Source organism: Muscardinus avellanarius, assembly GCF_963383645.1.
Source record: "Muscardinus avellanarius genome assembly, chromosome: X".
Taxonomy (NCBI): domain Eukaryota; kingdom Metazoa; phylum Chordata; class Mammalia; order Rodentia; family Gliridae; genus Muscardinus; species Muscardinus avellanarius.
This window is the reverse complement of record NC_137792.1, coordinates 112,584,931-112,607,292: the sequence shown is the minus strand read 5'-3', so window position 1 is coordinate 112,607,292 and position 22,362 is coordinate 112,584,931. Positions and strand designations below refer to the sequence as shown.

Here is a 22,362-nt window from a genome sequence, read left to right as displayed (position 1 = left end):
TCTATATATGAATTCTACTGAAACATAATAATTACTTTAAATGACATATCTCAATTATACCTGTCTAGTTATTATTTTCATATTTTGCAGTATTTTAATAATGAGAAATATGAAGCACAGAGATATGATGGATTTTTGAAGACATATGAGACTGCTTCATTGAAAAGTACCTCTACTCTGGCTATGCTGAATTTTGGCCAAAGTGCTATTTTCAGTGTTGGGTTAACAGCTATAATGGTGCTCGCCAGTCAGGGAATAGTAGCAGGTAATGGATCTGATCATCACATTATTTAACTTTTATAAGTAAAGATTAATGAAAGGAATGTGTATATTAATTTTAAAGGATGTTCAATAAAGTGCTTTAACATTTTTAGAGTGCTTTTTGTATTGTATCAAAATATATTTTCTTAGTGTTTGAGTTTGGTTGTTTTTTGGGGTTTTTTTTTGGGGGGGGATGCTAAAGGTACAACCCAGAGGCTTTCTACCTCCAAGATACACCCCTAGCCCTATTTTATTTTTTTATTTTGAAACAGGGTCTTGTGAGGTTGCTGATACTGACGTTGAACCTGCTACCCTCCTGTCTCAGCCTCCCAAGTACTGGGATTATAGGCATTTTCCACCACATCCATCTATGTTTTCTTCTTTGAATTTTTTTTAACATTCTGTTTAGTACTAACTCATTGATTGGAATTACTGTTTATTCATTTTTTTTCTTGGTATTGGTGATTGAACCAGGGGCATTCTACCCCTGAGCTATACTCCTAGCCCTTCTTTATATTTTCTTTTTTTTTTAACAGGGTCTCCTTAAGTTGCTGATGCTGGTCTTGAACTTGCAATCCTCCTGTCTCAGCCTCCCAAGTACTGGGAATACAGGCATGCACCAACATACCTGACCTGTTGATACATTTTCTTGTGTGTGGTACTGGGGATTGAACCCAGGGGCATTTTACCTTTGACCTACACCTCTGGCCCTTATATGTTTTTGTTTTGAAACAAAGTCTTGCTATTTTTTGTTGTTGTTTTAGGTACTGGGGATGGAACGCAGGGGTATTCTACCTCTGAGCTATACCCCTAACCCTGTTTTTTTATTCTTTATTTGGAGACAGTGTCTCACTTAAGTTGTGGAGGGCCTCACTAAGCAGCTGAGGCTGTCCTCCAACTGTGATCCTCCTTTCTCAGCCTAAGTACTGGGATTACAAGGTATTGTTATATTGCTGAGAGTCTTGCTGTGTTCCTGAGGGCTTCACTGTGTTGCTGAAGCTGCCCTCAAACTTGCAATCCTCCTGTCTCAGCTTCCCGATTTATCGAAATTATGGGCATGCACCACCATACCCAGCTATTTATCCATTTTATGGGTCTATAACATGAATTGTTTAGGAGCGACTTTGATTTAGCATCTAATATTTCTAATTTTTTCTTATAGGCCTAGAAAACAATGTTGTTAATTTAATGTTTAGTCCAAAGGACTAAAATACAACCAAGCCAACTTATTTTTAGCATTACCATTAACCTTGTAAGGCTTTTTATTTGCATAACACTTCAAAATAACTGGAAAAGCTTATAGTTTTCATCTAAAATATTTTTTTTCTCTGGCAATTGCATATTAAGGTACCCTTACTGTTGGAGATCTCGTAATGGTGAATGGACTGCTTTTTCAGCTTTCGTTACCTCTTAACTTTCTGGGAACTGTATATAGAGAAACTAGACAAGCACTCATAGATATGAATACCTTGTTTACTCTACTCAAGGTAGACACCCTAATTAAAGTAAGTAATCTCTTTTGTACCTTTTCAAAAGTATGTGAGTGTCATCTCAGTATTAGTGGATTGTTGTCATTGGATTATTTTAGGGGAATATTCTTATATTATCATTTTAGCAAACCTGTTCTTTCATGTAGGAATTGACTGTCATGTATTTTATTTTTTATTTATTTTATTTTTATTACAGTTTTTACTTCTATGTTTAAAATACTTGACCATATTAGCAAAGATTATTATACCTAGAAACTAAGGTTTGGTAAAAAAAAAATTGTACTTACACACTGTATTAACTTTTGCTAATAATGATGCAGAATGTAGGACTGCCTCTCTTCCCATCCTGTCTCTTTACTCTCCTGTCCATCTCCCCTTCCCCAACCCCTACCCCAAGTTGCCAAGCAACCAAAGCATTCAGCATTTTTTACCTTGGCAGTGAGTAGTGAAAACAGAAATTTTAAAAGCATGCTTGGAAATAGTATAAATCCACTTATACCAACCTTCTTTCTCCTATTATTTTTTTTCTCTCTCTCAAAAAAAAAATATATCTGCAAAGCTGTACTCTAGGCAGTGTGTAAAGTGTTTTTTTTTTTTTTTTTCATTCTCTTCCTCCCTGCTAGGACAAAGCAATGGCACCTCCCCTTCAGATCACATCACAGACAGCTACAGTGGCCTTTGATAACGTGCATTTTGAATATATTGAAGGACAAAAAGTCCTTAGTGGAATATCTTTTGAAGTCCCTGCTGGAAAGAAAGTGGCCATTGTAGGAGGTAGTGGGTCAGGGTGGGTAATCTAGTTTTTTATAACATTCTTCATTACTGATTGGCAAATCCGAATGTGATTTTTTTATTCTAATGAAGTGATTACTGTGGTTTAAAATGGGGTTTCGATGGAAAGGGAAAGAGGGAAATTCTCTAATGTGCATGATGTACTTTAACAAGCATATCAATATGTTTGTTAAATGTGTAAGCCAAATATGAGGAGGGATGGGGAGGGAATGGGGCTGGAATTGGGTAAGAGCTAATTGGGCAATGTGTGCATGTATGTCTCCACCATCTTGTACCCCATTAAGATGTATGACTACAATGTACCAATAAAAAAAGAATTTTTAAATGAGGTTTCGCTAATGCCAATAGGAGCTAAATGATATTTCCTCATTCCAAATTTAGGAAAAGTACAATAGTGAGGCTGTTGTTTCGCTTCTATGAGCCTCAGATGGGTAGCATTTACCTTGCTGGCCAAAATATACAAGACGTGAGCCTGGAAAGCCTGCGGAAGGCAGTAGGAGTGGTACCTCAGGTATTTAAAAACAAAAAAATACAATTTGGGGGAGATATATTGGATTGGTGAATATGTAACTAGAATAGTTTGAATCCAAGGAGTCAGTGTGCCAATGAAATAGGTAGCATTAGACCCTACAGGTAAAATTCTGTTACCAAAAGAGTATTTTTTTAAAAAAAATTTATTGATACATTTTAATTGTACAAGATAGTGAAATTCCTAGAGATATATTCATGTGCTATATTCAGATAGCATAATTTGGCCTGTTTCCTCCCAAAAAAGAAGTTTTTAAGAAAAGGAGTAGATGGCCAGGCTTGGTACTGTCACCCCTGTAATCCTAGTACTTGGGAGACTGGGACAGAAGGATTACAGGTTAAAGGACAGCCTCAGAAAGTAGTGAGACTCTCAGCAACCTGGTTACTCTAGGTTAGACTCTCATCTACCTTGCTACTCTAGACTGGAAGAGGAAAAGATTAAGATTATAGCCAGCTTTAAGCCTTATTAGTTCTGTGTTCCTAGATCTCAGTTTACCCATCTCTAAAATAATGGTACCATTTATCTTATAGTTTAGGATTATTATGGTAGAGATAATATCTATGTATATGTAAAGCATCAAACACAATATCCTTTGCATGATTGATTTGTAAATGAAAACTAAGCAGCTTTTATATAGTAGATTTATAATTATAATATAATTTGGCTGCCAACCTCAAGTTTTTGTGCCTATGTTTACCACTGTTGCTCTCAGTAACAAGCACAATACATGAACCATAGTAAGCAATATAAATGAATGATTTGGGAGGGTAAATAAATTCAAAGTAAGATTAGAAAAGATAAGCTGGGCATGGTAGCAAATACCTGTAATCCCAGTACTTGGGAGGTTAAGTTAGGAGATTTGCAGGTTTGAGGGTTCGATTCCCCATACCAAAAAGAAAAAAAGACAAAAAGTAGATGGTCTTATATGACGTGGGATTTTCTTATGTTGAAAGCTTAGAGACCCAGGTGTGGTAGCCCATGCCTGTAGTCCCAGTACTTAGGAAGAATCACAGGTTTAAAAGCAGCCCTGGAAACTTAGCAGGGCTCTCAGAAACTTAGCAAGAGGAAGGAAGGAAGGAGAGAGAAAGACTTGAGAATTAGTTGCAGCTAGTATTTATTATGAAGTTGATTACTGGAATCAAAATCAAATTCCTGAAAGAACAGATCAAAATATTGGAAAGAGGGAGGAAAGAAATTCTTAAAGTGATAGGGCAGGGATATGTACTTTGTAAAAGGGCCCCCAAGTTATCCAAAACATGACAGTCTTCTCTGACTACCTTTGAGAATCCCAAATTTTAGTGGATATAGGTCACATAAGGAGATTAGAGAAATTCCCATTCTTTCCATATCCTAGTTCTGACTTTGTAGAGCATGTGGTTCCAAAACCTGCATTTTTGAATATACATCCTAGGTTATTTGGTTTTGATTTTCATTCTTAAAATCAAAAGGTTAGTTGTATTGGTATTTAATTGTTAAGAATGTGTAATCTGGATGGAACTTCTTATGGGGTGGGGGGATTGCAAGCTAAATACTCAGCCCTGATTTTTTATTTTGAAACTGTATTTCTCTAAATTGCTGAAACTGCTCTTGAACCTGGAATCTTCCTGTCTCAGCCTCCTAAGTACTAGGATTACAGGCATGCTGCATCCTCTGTTGTTCTGATCCATGGTTAGTAGACTATGCATTGAGGAACACTTAACTAAACTGTTTGCCAACTAAACTGGATTCTGAGCTGTGATACCATAGGGCTCAGTGTCCTCATTCATATAACTAGATTCCTTTCATTCTCTTGAGCTCTGCAGCAGTGACCTTCATCCTTTTGAAAAATAAAATATTTTATTCACAAAAGAAAAATATACATGGCCAAGAAAAAAGATGCTGACCCTGAGAGAACACCTTAGCCATATAAATCAAATGAAGAATGGGGTATTACTTTATACCTATCAGATTGACAAGGATTTTGAAATTCTTAATATCTAGCTTGGGCAAAGATGTATAAAATGGACAGTCTGTTGTTTTGCTGGTAGAAATATACAGCTTTCTTAATAAGCAGATTGGTAACAAATATGAATTGTCAATAATTTTATCATAGGAAATTTTAGTATGGAGTTAAACAGAAATATGGTACGTACAAAGATGTTTATTATAGTATTTTAGCAAAAGTTGGAAACAATATAAGTATCATACAATAACTAGATGGCTAAGGTATCATCATAGAATCAAATATCATGCAGCTATTTATAAATACTGTGTTTTCAAAGATACCAAGTATTAATAATATACAGATACAAAGAGCTTATGTGTAGGCTTATTCATATATGTTAAAAGTCTGAAATTATACAGAACAAGCCACTCATGGTGATTAGCTCTGGAAAGGGAGATGGGATTGCGTGGATATGGAAAGCAATAAAAAGAGCTGTCATGTTTTACTTTTTATGCTTTCGTATTTCTCTCTATGATTAAATTTTTTGTAATGAATATAAATATATGTATGTATTCCTAACCTGTTCCAGGATGCTGTTCTCTTCCATAATACTATTTACTACAACCTCTTATATGGAAACATCAGTGCTTCACCTGAGGAAGTGTATGCAGTAGCAAAATTAGCTGGACTTCATGATGCAATTCTCAGAATGCCACATGGATATGACACCCAAGTAGGGGAACGAGGACTCAAGCTTTCAGGTGATCAAGGACTTTAACCTGCCTCCCATTTGTATATGCCCTTCGAACTAGTTTGTCAGAGCCATTTATATTATTGCTATGTGCTCAGGTAGATCTATGTTAATTTATAAAACAGGAGATTCATATTAAAGGAGAGCCAAAATTGTTATTCATCTGGGAATGCAGTAAGGGTAGTTAAAAATAATTTGATAGTGAATAGGGTCTCTCTTATTATAATTTTCAGGGCATGTTTTCAATATTTCAGGCCTCCTTATACAAATTAATGGTCAACTGTAGAATTTGGGATTCTGCAGTTGTATTTTTATGAGAAATAAGCTCATTATCTGTTCTTTATATTACAAGTACTTCTCAGTGAATGGCATTGAAAATGTCAATATTAAAGAATCAACAAAGCAAAAACAATATCTGAAATATGGAAATTTAAATACATGAGACTATGAATATCTAAATTTATGTTTTAGCATAAAAAGTGCCCTTGAGCCAGTATTTCAATAATACTTTTAGACTAAAAGCTAACATTTAGCTTTAGTTAAGTTTCAATAAAATGTCTGCATTTATCTGTTTTGGGGGGGTTGTGGGTGGTGCTGGGGATTGAACCCAGGGGCATTCTACCTCCAAGCTACACCCCCAGCCCTCTTTATTTTGAAACAGGGTCTAAGTTTTGGATAGCCTCATTAAATAGCTAAGACTGTCTGCGAACCCAGAACCTCCTATCTCAGCCTCCCAAGTAGTAGGATTACAAGTGTGTGCCATCAAGCCTGGCCATTTCTTATATTTTAAATGAAATGCAGTAGGAGGTTCTGTAGAGCAATATTTGTACCATTATTTGTACATTATTTTGTACCAAAATATAAATATATAAAATGACAAAATTTTTTGGAAGTTTTATAAAAATGCCTTTTCTGCTAAGTTATTTAAATTCCAAAAGTATTTTGATATCTAATGTCCAAAGTATATATTGATAACTCAGAAAACATACATCACGTATATTTATATTCTTTGTTCTAGTTTAGTTGAAGAGGAAAAATAGAGTAGTGATGATATAAAGCAAACATAGAATCCCTATACTTCTTCACCACACTCCACCTTAATTTATTCAAAACATTAAGTACATTTCATGTACAAATTACTGTGTTAAATAATATTAAAAGTCAAAAAGGTGAAGCATAAACAGACCTATTAAGAAATTTTCATCTATTAAAAAGTTTCAATTTAGGTTTTGATTTTTTTTTTTTTTTTTTTTTTTTTTTTTGCAGTACTGGGGATTGAACCAGGGGCATTTTACCTCCAAGCTACACCCCCATCCTTGTTTTTTTTTGTTGTTGTTGTTCTCTATTTTGAAACAGGGTCTCACTAAGTTGCAAAGGACCTCACTAAATAGCTGAGGCTGGCTGAGAACTTATAATTCTCCTGACTCAGCCTCCCAAGTACTGGGATTACAAGTCTGTGCCAACATGCCTGGCTACTTTTTGAAAATTTTAAGCAAAGATTATTTTCAAGTTAAGTTGGTTTATGGTAGTTATTGGATTATATCTTGGTAGTTTAAGTTGTTTGAATCCTTCCAGTTACCTTCACACTTTACATTATAGGAATACTTTTCAATTAGCTAGCCCATCCTCAAGTTAAATATCCATTTAGCTAGTTCTGATGATCCTCAATTTACCATGTAATATACATTAGACCTCTTAATCCATGACTTTATCTCTGACAGCTTTACTGTATTCTGTTTTCTAATCTTTTTCCCTCTGCTTGACTCTGAGAGGAGGAATGCCTAAAGAAAACCTGTTCTTATCCAGTGTCCATTGCCGTATAGCCAAACCTCTTAAAATGAGCAATTTATTACTTAGCATCTATGCTGATAAATTATGTTTGAAAATAAATGTTTTCTTCTCCAAGTTTTTTTTTTTTTTTTTTTGTGTGTGTGTGTGTGTGTGTGTATGTATGTATGTGTTACTGGGGATCGAACCCTTCTACCTCTGGGCTCCATTCCCAGACCTATTTTTTATACTTTATTTGAAAACAGGGTCTCTTAAAAGCCAGCAAGACTGACTTCAAAACTGCGTGATCCTCTTGTCTCTGCCTCCCAAGCGCGGGGATTACAAGCGTGCGCCACCACTCCTGGCTCTTCTCCAAGTTTTAAAATACTATTGAATACAATTAAATCTTTTGTTGGTTTCCACTTGAAATTGGAGAGGCCAGTCAAAACTAGTTCTTCCTCTCAGGTGCTACTTCTTTGAGTTTTCAGCTACTAAATTGATAGTGGAAAGGCAGATAATTTTGATAGGAGAATGTTGCTGTTGTGAGATAGAGGAAGATGTGGCTATCATGAATATAAAATTAATATTAGACTTAATATTAATATTAGACTTATATTTTATAGGTCAAAGATGATAATTATTGAACATGTAAAAACAGTGTGTAATATACCAGGTAATCAACTGGTAGTTTGTTTCCTGAAGATGTTACTGCAGCTGAAAAATGGAAACTTTTCAGACATCACTAAATCAATGTATAATGGAAAAGAAAAAAGACTAAAGGGCACATATTCAGCAAGGCATGATATTCTGTACTTCCAACTTAGTTTAATGTAATAATGATCTTAGACCTACAGGATTCCCAGTGATAAAAGAAAGGTTTCTTTATATTTCACTCTTTTTTTTTTTAGAACATATATATTTCTTAAGTATTCCCATTTTTAGAAATACATGTGGACTGGCCGGGCGTGGTGGCGCACGCTTGTAATCCCCGCGCTTGGGAGGCAGAGACAGGAGGATTGCGCAGGTTCGAAGCCAGCCGCGCGCGCTGGCTTAGGAGACCCTGTTTCCAAATAAAAATGTAAAAATAGGTCTGGGAGTGTAGCCCGGAGGTAGAAGGGCTTCCAGGAACCCCAGTACCACCACAAAAAAAAAAAGAAATACATGTGGATAAGGCACATTGTGATAGGGAAGAATATTGGACTAGTAGTCAAATCAAGTCTAGTCTTATATTCTGCTAGAACTTGCTCTGTGACCTTGAACAAATTATTTTACCTTTCTAGCCCTCTGTTTCTTTTTTTAGTTTTAAAAAGGCTGTTATGCCAGGGACCTATAAATAATAGCTAAAGGGAAGTAAGAAAGTATCTACTATGTAACCATAATTTTGAAAGCTACTATAAAAATACTAGCTTTCAGTCTAAAAAATTATTGAACATACTGGCTAAAGAACACTTTTTATGTTAAGACAAAAATTTAGATATTCATAGTCTCGTGTCTTTAAATTTCCAAGTTTCAGGTATTAAATTTGTTTTAGCTTTGTTGATTCTCTAATAACTGAAATTTTTCAATGCTGTTCACTGAGAAGTATCTGTAATATAAATAACATAGTTAATGAGCACATTTCTCATAAAATGCAACACTAGAATGCTAGGTTGTTGCTTCCCTTCCTCATTTTTATTTTTATGCCTGCCACAAAGTCAGATTTCCGTATTACATTTACGTTCAATGAAATATACTTTATCAAAAGATATCACATATGAGTTTAGGCTGTATAATTCAGTAAAGTGATTAGGAATATAGATAAATTTCAGAGGTATTACTTGGTGGTTGTAATTGATAGGAATACTAGCAATATAAAATACTTCTATTTTATGTTTTCTTAAATTGAATTTTTTCTTTACCAGGAGGAGAAAAACAAAGAGTAGCAATCGCAAGAGCCATCTTGAAGGACCCCCCAGTCATTCTGTATGATGAAGCCACTTCATCATTAGATTCAATTACTGAAGAGGTAATTGAAGATGAAAATGTAGAGCTCTAATGTTTGCTTTAGTTAAGTTTCAATAAAATGTCTGCATTTCTTTGTATTTTAAATGAAATTCAGTAGGAGGTTCCGTAGAACAAAATACCTATTCCTCTTTTCTATATGGCAAATGTTGAGGGTAAGAATGCCACAGTGTGTGCACATCATTAAGTATCTTTGCAAGCATGTCTCCTTTTGGAACTATGGGACATCTTATTCTGTTGTTGTATTACCCTTGCACCTTGCAAAATTGTATGAATTGCCTAATCTGTTGACAGAGAAGGGAGTTATTTTGTCTCTCTCCTGTTACCATTTGACACTCATTAATACAACTCATGAAAGTGATTGTGACACACTGCATACCAGAAAGCCTTTCACTTCTGAAGCAACTATTGAGGTGCAAGTCAGGCACACACAAACTTCAGCACTGATACACATTTGTATTCATTTCACAGGAAGTGTTGTAAAATACCAAGATGTTGTGACCCCCATCTGTGTTCTAGTTAGAACCCAAGCAATTGCATAACACTTTAAAACAGCATCTTTATACTACAGGCAAAAGTCTCAACAGCAATAATTTTATTCACAAATCCCCTTAATGTAGAACTGAAATAGGCAGATGTTATCGGTTGCTCCATTCACCTATCTTTTAATTTAGTACATGGCATAAAACCTTGTATTGAAGAACAGGTACATTTTCAGATTTATAGGTTCTATGACATAGTATTTTATATAGAGTTCATTTTAAGACATTATTTGATCAGTATGTTTATTTGTATGTTTATTTATTTGTATGTTTATTTGTATGTTTATTTATTTTTTTATTTATTTTGGTGGTACTGGGGTTCCTGGAAGCCCTTCTACCTCCGGGCTACACTCCCAGGCCTATTTTATATTTTTAAATTTGGAAACAGGGTCTCTTAAGCCAGCGAGGCTGGCTCCAAACCAGCGTGATCCTCCTGTATATTATATGTTTTAAATATACTGATCAAGCCGGGCGTGGTGGTGCACGCTTGTAATCCCCACGCTTGGGAGGCAGAGACAGGAGGATCGCGCAGGTTCAAAGCCAGCCACGCACGCTGGCTTAGGAGACCCTGTTTCCAAATAAAAAAATATAAAATAGGTCTGGGAGTGTAGCCCGGAGGTAGAAGGGCTTCCAGGAACCCCAGTACCACCAAAAACAACCCCATGTAATTCCAAACTGAATTGGTTAACATTAGTATTTCTTTGCGTTTGTTTGGTTTCCTTATTTTTTTGTTTTTACAGTGCTATAGATTGAACCCATTTCCTTGTACATGCTAGATAAATGTTATACCACTGAGCTACATCTGTACTCTTATTTTATTTTGAGACATGATCTCAAACTTGAAATCCTTTTGCCTCAGCCTCCCAAGTAGCCACTGTGCTAAGCTAATTTATTATATTTAAAATGAACCTTAAGCAGTACCAGATTCTATTCATTATGGTAAGAGCCTACTTACAAGAACTTTATACCTAAAAATGTGTTGTACATACAAATTCAAAGTCCTATCAATAGTATTTATTGGAGTTACATAGCTTTACTATATCAGAGGACGTAATCCATTAAGAGTTCACAGAAGCTCCTAAGGGAAGGAATTCCCAGGAGATTAGCAGATTTTAATGGGTCTTTTTAAAACATCCAGAGCACTCAGTAGGATATCAGAGTTTAATCTCTTAAGGGTAAGAAAGAGGAGTTTCCACAAACATCAGTTTTTCTTAGTACTGGCCCTGCCTTTATCAGTCTGCTCTAGTAAAATATGTTTTCTTTTTGAGTAGCCATCGGCTCTCAATAGTTTTATACCTTTAATCATAAAATGTTTAGAAATATCTATATAAGCCAGGTGTGGTGGTGCACGCTTGTAATCCCAGCATTTGGGAGGCTGAGACAGGAAGATCTCGGTTTGCAGCCAGACTCAGCAACGTAGTGAGGCCCTTTGCAACTCAGTGAGACCCTGTTTCAAAATAAAGAATAAAAAATAGGGCTGGGGGTGTAGCTCGGAGGTGGAATGCCCTTGGGTTTTATCCCCAGTACCACAAAAAACAAAGAAAAATCTATATGAGTCAGGCTCGGTGGCACACACCTATAATCCCAGTACTTGGGATGCTGATATGGGAGAATTATAGGTTTGAGGCCATCGTGCAGTAACTTAGCAATGCCCTGTTTCAAAAAAAAACCCATAGGGATGGCATGTAGCTCAGAGTGGGTTTGATGTCTGCAGGAAACCAGTGGGTATATCCCCCCTAACAATGCTCTTTCCATCTGGCTAGCAGTACATAGACACAGGTTGTCAAGTATAGGTGAATATATATATAACTCTCTTATATTTTATAGGCAATAAATAAAAATATATTTTCCAGAATGCATTCAGAGTGTTTCTCAAAAGGAGATTTTTTTAAATGAAAAACATGGATGTCTTATCTCCCCTCTGTCTTCTGAGTTTGAACCAAGAAAGAATAAATGTTTATGTACTCTTTGAGTCTATCTTTCCTTGTATTACTTTTAATTTCTCTCCATTTTATTCTCATTCATAAACATATCTGGCTGTGCTCCTGATATCATTAGAGTTGCTATTTATTTGGTTGCTTTTTAAGTATGCAAAATATTTACATTCTCCTATATTTGTATTTTAAAGAAATGTTGCCAATACTAAAATATTCACAGTAATTTTTCTATGACTGTATAGTCATATTTACCTTCCCATTCTGCTTGCTTTTTCTGTTCTTTTTAATATTATAAGTCAAGTACTTGGTTCTGGCATAAATTTTATATATTAAAAATTAATTGGCATTTTCTATGTTTCTTTAACAAAGGTATGATTATTTTAATTTACAAAGGTATGATTATTTTAAGTTACCTACTGGATAGATATTTTTCTCTTAACTCTTCTTGTCAAATTTGCAGACTATTCTTGGTGCCATGAGGGATGTTGTCAGACATAGAACTTCTATTTTCATTGCACACAGATTGTCAACAGTGGTTGACGCAGACGAAATCATTGTCTTGGACCAGGTATGAGATTAACTTTGACATTTAGTATTTGAAGAAAATTGAAAATTTTTATAGATACAGGGAACTTAAATATTTTTCTAATAAAATATACTGAATTTGTGTTCTTTGGATAAGAACGAATTCTGATGGGATTCTGTTTTTAGCCCCTTATGTAGGAAATAGCACATGTTATTTGCAAAAAGAAATAAACTGTGTTAACTTTCTCTTTATTAAAAAAGCACAGGTTTGACTGGGAAGACATAAAATCTTGATAGAAACATGTTTTCCAGGGTATATATATAAAATAATTTTTCTGCATGCATTTTTGCTCAGTGTCTTTGTTGTGATATATATTTTCATTTTTCTAGTACTGCACATACCCTTGATGTCTAAAATAACATTACCATAAAATAAAGTGGTCATTTTCAAACATGGCCATTTTTATTTTTGCTTTTCCTTATGGAGAAAGTAAGAAAATGGATAGCCTGCTGTATCTCTTCTGGGGGAATTACTATACAAATGTACGATCTAAATGTTCTGAACAAATCAGAGTACCACTATTGTGTTTAGCTGATTTAAATACTATAATAATTTTCCTTTTGTACTTTCTGTTAGGACCTCTTCTTCCCACTTCTTAGAACTCAATCATATCTAACATTGTTCAGTTTTCCATGTGACAACCAGCCTTTTCTTTAGTTTTTCATCTTTAATTCTTTATAATTTTGAAAGCCTGTTTAATAGGAATTAAGAAAAAAATACTACATGCTTTCTATTATGCTGAGTTATCAAGAAGGAATTTGAGGCGCCCAAGTATCAGAGGAAGGGAAATACACAGCATGAGGTTGAAAATAACAGAATTAAATGTTTGTATCAGAAATAGAGTACATTAACAAAGAAAGGAGAAGTTAACTGTAATTCAAAACATACTGAAAGATAGGACCATGGGTCCTCTTATTGCCGCTGACTCCAAGATCTTTGCCAACCAGTTGTTTATTTCTGTTATCACTGCTCATTCCTTCATCTTCTCTGGAGAAACAAAAGTAGTCTCAGAAAAAAATAATGTATATCTGAGGATTCCAACAAAATGGTCTGCTATGAAATCTATCAATGGAGGCCATTCCCATGCACAGAGAGCTTCCAGTCAGCTCTTAATGCTCCATTATTAAATGTTAGTGTATAATAAAGGAAAGCCTCAAAAACAGAAAAAAGGAACTCAGTAGAAAATGTAAGCAATGCAGAGAGCATGAGAAACTTATTCCCCAGAGGCCATGGAAAATACAGCATTTCTTACAAAATAAAAAGGGTAAGCCAGGCATGGTGGTGCACGCGTGTAATCCCAACGCTTGGGAGGCTGAGACAGGAGGATCGCGCAGGTTCGAAGCCAGCCTCAGCTACTTAGTGAGGCTCTCAGCACCTTAGTGAGACCCTGTTTCCAAATAAAATACAAAATAGGTCTGGGAGTGTAGCCCAAAGGTAGAAAGCCTCTGGGTTCCATCCCTGGCACCACAAAAAAAACTAAACTAAAATTTAAAAAGGTAGCTGCTACTAAGAAAAATAAAGGGTACCTTTCTAATATAATTTCTAGGACATATAATTAAATGAAAAAAAAAGATATAGCATGCAAAAGAGCATATGTACATGTGCTTATGAAAAAACATAAAGAGCCGGGCATGGTGGTGCACACTTGGAATCCCAGCATTTGGAAGGCTGAGACAGGAGGATCGTGGTTCACGGACAGCCTCAGCTACTTTGTGAGGCCATTTGCAACTCAGTGAGATCCAGTTTCAAAATAAACAATAAAAAACAGAGCTGGGGGTATTGCTCGAAGTAGAATTCCCCAGGGTTCCATCCCCAGTACCACAAAAAAAAAAAAAAAAGAACCGGCATGGTGGTGCATGCTTGTAATGCCAGCATTTGGGAGGCAGATACCGGAGGATTGCAATTCACAGACAGCCTCAGCTACTTAACATTTTGCAACTTAGTGAGTCCCTGTTTCAAAAAATAAAAAATAAAAAGAATTTTAAAAAGGACCAGAGGTAGAATGCCCCTGGGTTCCATCTCCAGTGCAGGAAAGAAGGAAGGACGGACGGACAGACTGATGGACTAAAGAAATTGGTATGAATAGGATGAGAAAGGGTCTCAGGAGATATGGAAGGGAATGAAATTTTTCTGAGTATACTTTTTATATTGCTTTTACTTTTGAACCATGTTAGTATTTTTATATATTCAAACAATTAAATCAACAGAGATAGAAACAAAACAATGTGCCACCACTCTGGGCTACCCCAAAGGAAATTGGAACTTAATTAAGGTTGTTGTTGGTAGTATTATTTTTTAAATTTTTTTATTGGTGCACTGTATTCATACATCATAGTGGGATACAAAACCTTTTGTAGACATACATGCACACATCGCCCAGTCAGCCCCCACCCGATCCCCACCCCATTCCCTCCCCATCCCTCCTTCCCATGCTTGGCTTAGTGGTTGACATCTAGTATTATAGCAATTTATCCAAAATTAAAAATGATAGTCTCACATAACAGTTTCATTTGTCTGATACCAAGCTTTTGATAACTTAAAGATTACATTTTAATATTTCTTTTTGCTTTCTTTCTTACCAGAGAATATTTTTTAGGTGAAACTATCGTATATTTATATATTTATTTTTCAGAAAAAATCTATCCTAATATGTAATATGGACTCTAGATACCCAAAACGATCTCAAAAAAGAACAAAGCTAAAAGATATATATTTTCTAATTTCAAACCATATAAAGCTATAATAATTGAAACAGTGTAGTACTGTTCTAAAGGCAGATATATAAACCATTGGAGTTAAATAAAAGCCTAGAGATACATTCTTCCATATATTGTCAAGTTGTTTTTAACAAGGTTTCCACGAACATTTGGTGGTGGAAATACTAATCTTTTAACTAAATATTGTTGAAAAATAATAATTACATGAAAAAGAATAAAATTGGACCCTTATTAATCCCATATACAAATATTAACTCAAAATAGATAAAAGACCTAAATATAAATTTTAAGACTATAAACTTTTAGGAGAAAATCTGGGTCATAAAACCTCACAACATTGAAATTGGCAGTGATTTCTTGGATATGATTTCAATGGCACAGGCAACAAAAGGGTATACAAACTCCCTAAAAAATAAAATATTGTATATCCAAAGACAATCTAAACAGAGTTAAAAGTTACTGATAGAATGGGATAAAATATTTCCAAATGCTATATCTGAAGGTATATTAATATTCCAACTAGAATTCCTAAAAATTAACAACAATAAAAGCAAACAATACAATTTAGAGATAGGTATAAGACTAACCTAAATAATGAATCTCCACAGATAACCAATCTTAGTTGTCTGTTGGATGGAAAATCTTATTTCTCTGGTTCTGGTGTGTGTTACCTATTCTTTGTAGTTAATCTCTTTGAGTATTTTCTCTAGTGCTGGTTTTGAAGACATAAATTCCTTCAGTTTCTGTTTGTCATGGAAGCTTCTTATTTCTCCATCTAATTTGATAGAAAGTTTTGCTGGGTAGGAAATTTTTGGCTGGAAGTTGTTTTCTTTCAGAGTTTGGAATATGTTACTCCAAGCCCTTCTGGCTCTCATGACTTGGTTTGGGAAGTCTGGAGTGATTCTAATTGGTTTGCCTCTGAATGTCACTTGGCCCTTTGCTTTTGTTGCCTTTAAGATTCTCTGTTTGGCTTCCACATTGGTCATTTTGACAATTGTGTGGTGTGGGGATCCTCTTCTCCGATCCTGTCTAAAGGGAGTTCTATAAGTTTCCTGGACCTGTGTATCAACCTCTTGCTCTATGTTTGGAAAAATTTCTGCTATTACTTCCTTGAAGAGATTGTTGATCCCTTTGGTTTCACCTTTTTTTCCCTCCTCTATTCCAATTATTCTTAGGTTAGTTCTCTTAAAATGGGCCCATATTTCTTCAATGTCAGATTCCTGCTGTCGGATATTTTTTTCTAGATTAGAAACTATGCATTCATTTTTGGATTTCTCATCTTCTAAGAGCGAGATTCTATTCTCCATGTGGTCTAATCAGTTGTTCATGTTTTGAATTGAGGCATTTACTTCATTAATTGCATCCTTTATCTCTCTTTGGCTCTCTCTGAATTCTTTTCGAAACATCTCTATTATTTCTGCAGTTATTTTACTGACTTGATCTTCTAGAAATCTCTGAATTTCTGTTTTATCGGGTTCTGATGTTGTGGGGTTGTGGGCATTCATTGCTCCATTGTTATTCCTCTTTCGCATGATTTCGGGAGTTTGTGCCTTCTCTGGGTTCTTCCCTTGGGTCACTACGACTTCACTTAAGGTGCTCTGGATCTCAAGTCTGTGGTATCTCAGTCCCCACTACTCCTTTACTGGGTTGTATCGCAAAGTCTCAGATCCAGGGAGTCAATAGAGGCTGCTTTAGACTATGCGAGGTGCCAGGTTGCGCGTTCTCCTATGGTGTGATATCTCTGCCACTGCCACTCCCCCATTGGGTCAAGTCCCTGGGAGTCGGTACTGGGATTTCTCCTCTGGGGCTCGCAATTTGACTCACTGTTTTTGAATACGCAGATGGAGCTGTAGTGGACTCGGTGAATTCGCTTCTGCTGCCGCTGCTGCCGGTGGCAATATGGCGCCGCTGCTACGCCCTCGGCCATGAGGCTGGCGTATTTCTTCTCTGTTTTTGAACTCCGCTCTGAGTCCCTGCAGCGTGTGCTGAGCCCAGCCACTGGGAGCTTTAGATGCTTTCTGCGCCGAAAAATCTGCCGAATGCCGCCGGGTTCTTCCGCAGCGGCTCACCTCGGCTCACTGCCCGCCGCTCCTTCTGGAGCCTGGTGGGCTGTTGCGTGTGTTGGTCTGTAGCCGTAGCCGTCCAGTGAGCTTGCTGCTGCCGCCGGCAGTAAGGCACTGCTGCTGCGTCCTCGGCCGTGAGGCTGGCGTATCTCCTCTGTGGCTCTGAGCTCTGTTATGAGACCCCCCTCCTCTCTGGGGCTGTTGATTTTTTTTTGTTTCTCTGGTGATGGTGTTTTCTGGCTATGAAAAGCGCTGATTTTGTGGTAATAGAGATTGGTTGTTAGCGGGGCTTTAAGCCCCGCTTTTCTCGGTCGCCATTTTCCCGGAAGTCCTGTTGGTAGTATTATATGGATAACTATTTTGTATAGATATTAAGGCTGAGTTTATATATTGGTATTAGGAATACAGGTATCATTTGGGAGAATAAAGATGGAAATATGAAGTGGTCAAAGAAGAGGAAGAATCTTGTGGAACAGAATTATCAGAATGAGTTTATGATATTAGAAAAGTGTTATAGCTAGGCATGGTGGCACATACTTGTAATTCCAGTACTTGAGAGGCTGAGACAGGAGGATCACAGGTACAAAGCGAGCCTTAGCTACTTTGTTAGGCCCTCCACAACTTACTGGGACCCTGTTTCAAAATAAATCATAAAAAATAAAGTTGGGAGTATAACTCAAAGATAGAATGACCCTGAGTTCAGTCCCCAGTACCTCAACAATAAGTTAATTAATTTAACAATGTTCTACCAGGCATAGGTGACACACACCAGTAATCTTATCCCAGTATTTGGGAAGCTGAAATAGGGCCCCAGGTTTGAAGACAGCCTGACTAACTTAGTGGAACCCTGTCTCAAAATAAAAATTAAGAAGGGCTGCAGGTATGGCTCCATGGTAGAGTATCACTGGGTTCATTCTCTAGTACCACAAAAATAAATAAGCAAATAAATAATGTTCTAGATCTGTTCACTGAAAAGACCTAGAAGCAACGAAAACCCAGTAGTAATGAGTGTACCTGTCATAGAGATCTTAGGCACTAAATACTCTTTCTCACTTAAAATGAACCAAAACTCCTTGGAGGAATAACCGATTTTAGATCTGGGGCAGGGAAACTAATGAGCTCACATCACAAGGACATAGAACCATTTTGAATGGGCTCCCACTGGCCAAATTTGGAGTAATCAGAGTATCAAAAAGAATTAAGATACTAATGAATTGGAACACATTGAATTATAAGCTAATCTCTGCATCCATAATGATACTGCTAAAGCAAAACATGCCCAGGGGAAAGGGAAAACCCATCTACGAAGAATGCTAACTAACACAGGTATAAGGAATGATGCATTTAGAGAAATGAAGAGTTTGCAACCACCATTGTAATTGATTCATATAAAGACCATCACAAGCTACTGAAACTATGGTAAACAGCTATGGAAAATCCCACAATTTAAAGTATATTCTATAGATTACTTATTACACGGAGAAAAGGTACTTTTTTTTTTTTGGTGGTACTGGGGTTCCTGGAAGCCCTTCTACCTCCGGGCTACACTCCCAGACCTATTTTTGCATTTTTATTTGGAAACAGGGTCTCCTAAGCCAGCGCGCGGGGCTAGCTTCGAACCTGCGTGATCCTCCTGTCTCTGCCTCCCAAGCGCGGGGATTACAAGCGTGCGCCACCATGCCCGGCGAAAAGGTACCTTTAAAAAAAGAGAAATATGAGTTTGGCTTGGTGATGTACTTCTATAATCCCAGTACTTGGGAGGCTGAGACAAGAAGATTGCAGGTTGGAGACCAGCCTCACCCACTTGGCAAAACCCTGTTTCAAAAATAAAAAAAGAGCTGGAGGTGTACCTTAGAGGTAGAATGCCCCCAGTTTCAATCCCCAGCACCATAAAAAAAATGAGCTGGACCTGGTGGTGCAGGTTTGTAATCCCAGTACTTGGGAAGCTCAGACAAGAGGAACACAGGTTCGAAGACAGTCTCAATAATGTAGTAACACTCTCGGCAACCAGCTAGACTCTTTCAGATCGAATATATATATATATATTCATATTCATCATAAAGATAAAAAGGAACTGGGAGTATAGCTCCAAGGTAGAATACCCTTGAGCTTGAGTTCAATCCCCAGTACCACAAGAAAGGGAAGGAGGGAAGGAGGAAGGAAGGAAGGAAAAAAGAGAGAAAGAAAGAAACCTGGCCAGGTATGGTAGGATGGTAGACCATTCCTATAATCCCAGCTACTCAGGAAACTGAGGCAGGAGGTTTGAGACCATCCTGGATAAGACCCTGCTAATCAGTCAATCAATAGAAAGGGCTATAGTGCCCCATGATTCAATCCCAATTGCCGGGGGAAAAAAGTAATCTGAAAGGGCCAAATATTCACAGCAATAGATGGAAAGGAATTAAAAATAGACACCAAGCCGGGCGTGGTGACGCACGCTTGTAATCCCCGCGCTTGGGAGGCGGAGACAGGAGGATTGCACAGATTCAAAGCCAGCCTCACTGGCTTAAGAGACCCTGTTTCCAAATATATGTATAAAATAAGTCTGGGAGTGTAGCCCGGAGGTAGAAGGGTTTCCAGGAACCCAGTACCACCAAAAAATAAATAAAAAAAAAATAGACACCAGGATGCAGTATCATAAAATTTCAGGCTTAATGCTAATAGAAAAGAATCTAAGATATCGGAGAAGCAGGGAAATTGAACTAATAGATTACCCAGTATAGTTGATTATGAGGAAAAATAGTGATCAAAAAAGGTTTCATAATTAAGAAACACACTTTTAAGAGATTTATAGTAGTGGCATAGAAAACTAAACAAATGAAAAAGTGAGGCAGTTACTAAGTCTGAGAAGATTTTTTTTAAAACTATATGAGAGTACACATTTCATTGACCTCCTTTCTTTTATATATGTGAGCAGGTTGTTTTTTTACATTCTATAGAAATAATTGAAGGTCAGCTAGCAGAATAACTATAACAGTAATGGTGCAGTCTCCTTCAGACACAAAATTTTATAAAAATTATTTAAATATACCAGGTAAGTTGTAGATCTTTATAAATGCCTGGCCTATTTTCTTTATTGTGATACTAGGGAATTATGTGACCATTTAGTGTTTTTTTTATGAAACTAGGATTTTAAAAGGTTATTTACTTGAGGAATAGTATAATGTAATGTTTCACAGCGTAGGTTTTCAGATTGACAGCCTGGGATTAGAATTCCAGCTCTAGCAATATAGGTAATACACTGTTAAGACAAATTGAACTTCAGTTTTGTTGGTTTTTTTTCCCTATTCTAAGCAATGGGCATAATTTCTGCTTCCCATTCCTGTCATGAGGATTGCTGAAACTCTGTTTCTTATGCAAAAAACTACATGAGAATATATATATACACATATACATATATATATATATATATACATATATTCATTCCTAGTACCTTCTTGGCTTAATGGGAAATACCTAGTCATAATAAACAGGGAACCAAAATTTGTAATATAACTGATGCTATTAGGAGAGTGAAGAATGGGGAAGTGGGAATGTGCATACTTTAAGGGTACTGAATTTCTCCATCATTCACAGTAGGAAGCCAGTAGATAATGTCAGAAATTAATAGATGAAGTAGTATAACACACACAATACTCAGATATGGACACACAGTTATTTTCTTTAAGGGTATGTTTATAAAGGGGCTTATCACCATAAATACTAGTAAAAGTAACAGAATTAAGCTGGGTGTGGTGGCACATGCTTGTAATCCCAGTACTTGGGAGGCTGAGACAGGAGGATCGCGCAGGTTCGAAACCAGCCTCAGCTACTTAGTGAGGCTCTCGGCAACTTAGTGAGACCCTGTTTCCAAATAAAATATAAAATAGGTCTGAGAGTATAGCCCAGAGGTAGAAGGCCCCTGGGTTCCACCCCCAGTACCACACAAAAAAAAAATTAAAAAGTGACAAAATTCCTTTGGTCTCCCAACATGTTTAACAGTAGCCATCAAGAGACAAATTAATTGAAGATCACAGCTTGGAAACTACCAAACCTATGCAAGGTTAAGTTTAATATCCATTGTTAACAAAAATAGGTAGTAAAAGAATTAAACTTTTCCTTTTCATGAAATCTTTCATATTTCATGAAATCTTTTTTATTTTAAAGTGCACATAAGGATTGCAGGATATTATTTCTAAATCCTGTAAATCCCTGTTTAAATAACACTACTTTTGATTTGAATATTTGCTGATTACAGAAAATATCACCTCTGTACATTTTTAGCCTTCCCTTTTTACCCTTCAAAATGAAAAATAAAACATTAAAGTTTTTTAGTAAAATGGTGTTTATGGCATTGGGAATTTGATAGTTTTTGTTTACTCACTGGGTCTGAGTAACTCAACAGTGAAGACTGCATTTCTACCTCAATTTCTCCCACTTATACTATGAGTAAGGAATTAATAGAGTCATTTTAATGAATATAAATCCTTCAAAATCCTTAGTTATGAATTATTACATATTTTTAGTTATTTTGTTATTTAAGTGACCTTTTTCTGTGTTTCTCCTGTGTTTGTTTTTAGGGGAAGGTAGCAGAACGTGGTACCCACTATGGCTTGCTTGCTAACTCTGGCAGTATCTATTCAGAAATGTGGCATGCACAGAGCAGCCGTGTGCAGAACCATGATAACCCCAAATGGGGTGCAAAGAAAGAAAACATGTCCAAAGAGGAGGAAAGGAAGAAACTACAAGAAGAAATTGTCAACAGTGTGAAAGGCTGTGGAAACTGTTCCTGCTAAGTCACATGAGACATTCATTTTCTTGTCTTTGTTTTCTTTTCTTTTGTTGTTGTTGTTGCTGCTGCTGCTGCTATTGTTTAGTTCTGGACTATGCTTCAAGTATAGTTCTGCACTGAAGCTGAATTGTTTAATTAAGAAAACATACATTTTCATTTTCAATAATCCTTTTAAATAAGATTTGAAGGAGGATGTCAGTTTTATATCTTTCAGTCTGTTTAATGTGGTGT

General features: G+C 36.4%; 1 protein-coding gene across 3 annotated transcripts in view; it reads left to right on the top strand.

The window, feature by feature from the left end:
- Positions 1-22,135, top strand: part of ABCB7 (ATP binding cassette subfamily B member 7) — a gene marked incomplete at both ends in the record, with an annotated part of 122,275 nt that extends 100,140 nt beyond the window's left edge. For all 3 annotated transcript variants that reach the window (XM_080718620.1, XM_080718621.1, XM_080718619.1), the window contains 8 exons: positions 91-265; positions 1,609-1,766; positions 2,375-2,538; positions 2,925-3,054; positions 5,586-5,757; positions 9,416-9,519; positions 12,455-12,562; positions 21,920-22,135. In XM_080718620.1, coding sequence (XP_080574746.1) covers positions 91-265; positions 1,609-1,766; positions 2,375-2,538; positions 2,925-3,054; positions 5,586-5,757; positions 9,416-9,519; positions 12,455-12,562; positions 21,920-22,135 — 1,227 coding nt within the window. The remainder of the gene's footprint in view (positions 1-90; positions 266-1,608; positions 1,767-2,374; positions 2,539-2,924; positions 3,055-5,585; positions 5,758-9,415; positions 9,520-12,454; positions 12,563-21,919) is intronic.
- Positions 22,136-22,362: the final 227 nt, after the last annotated feature.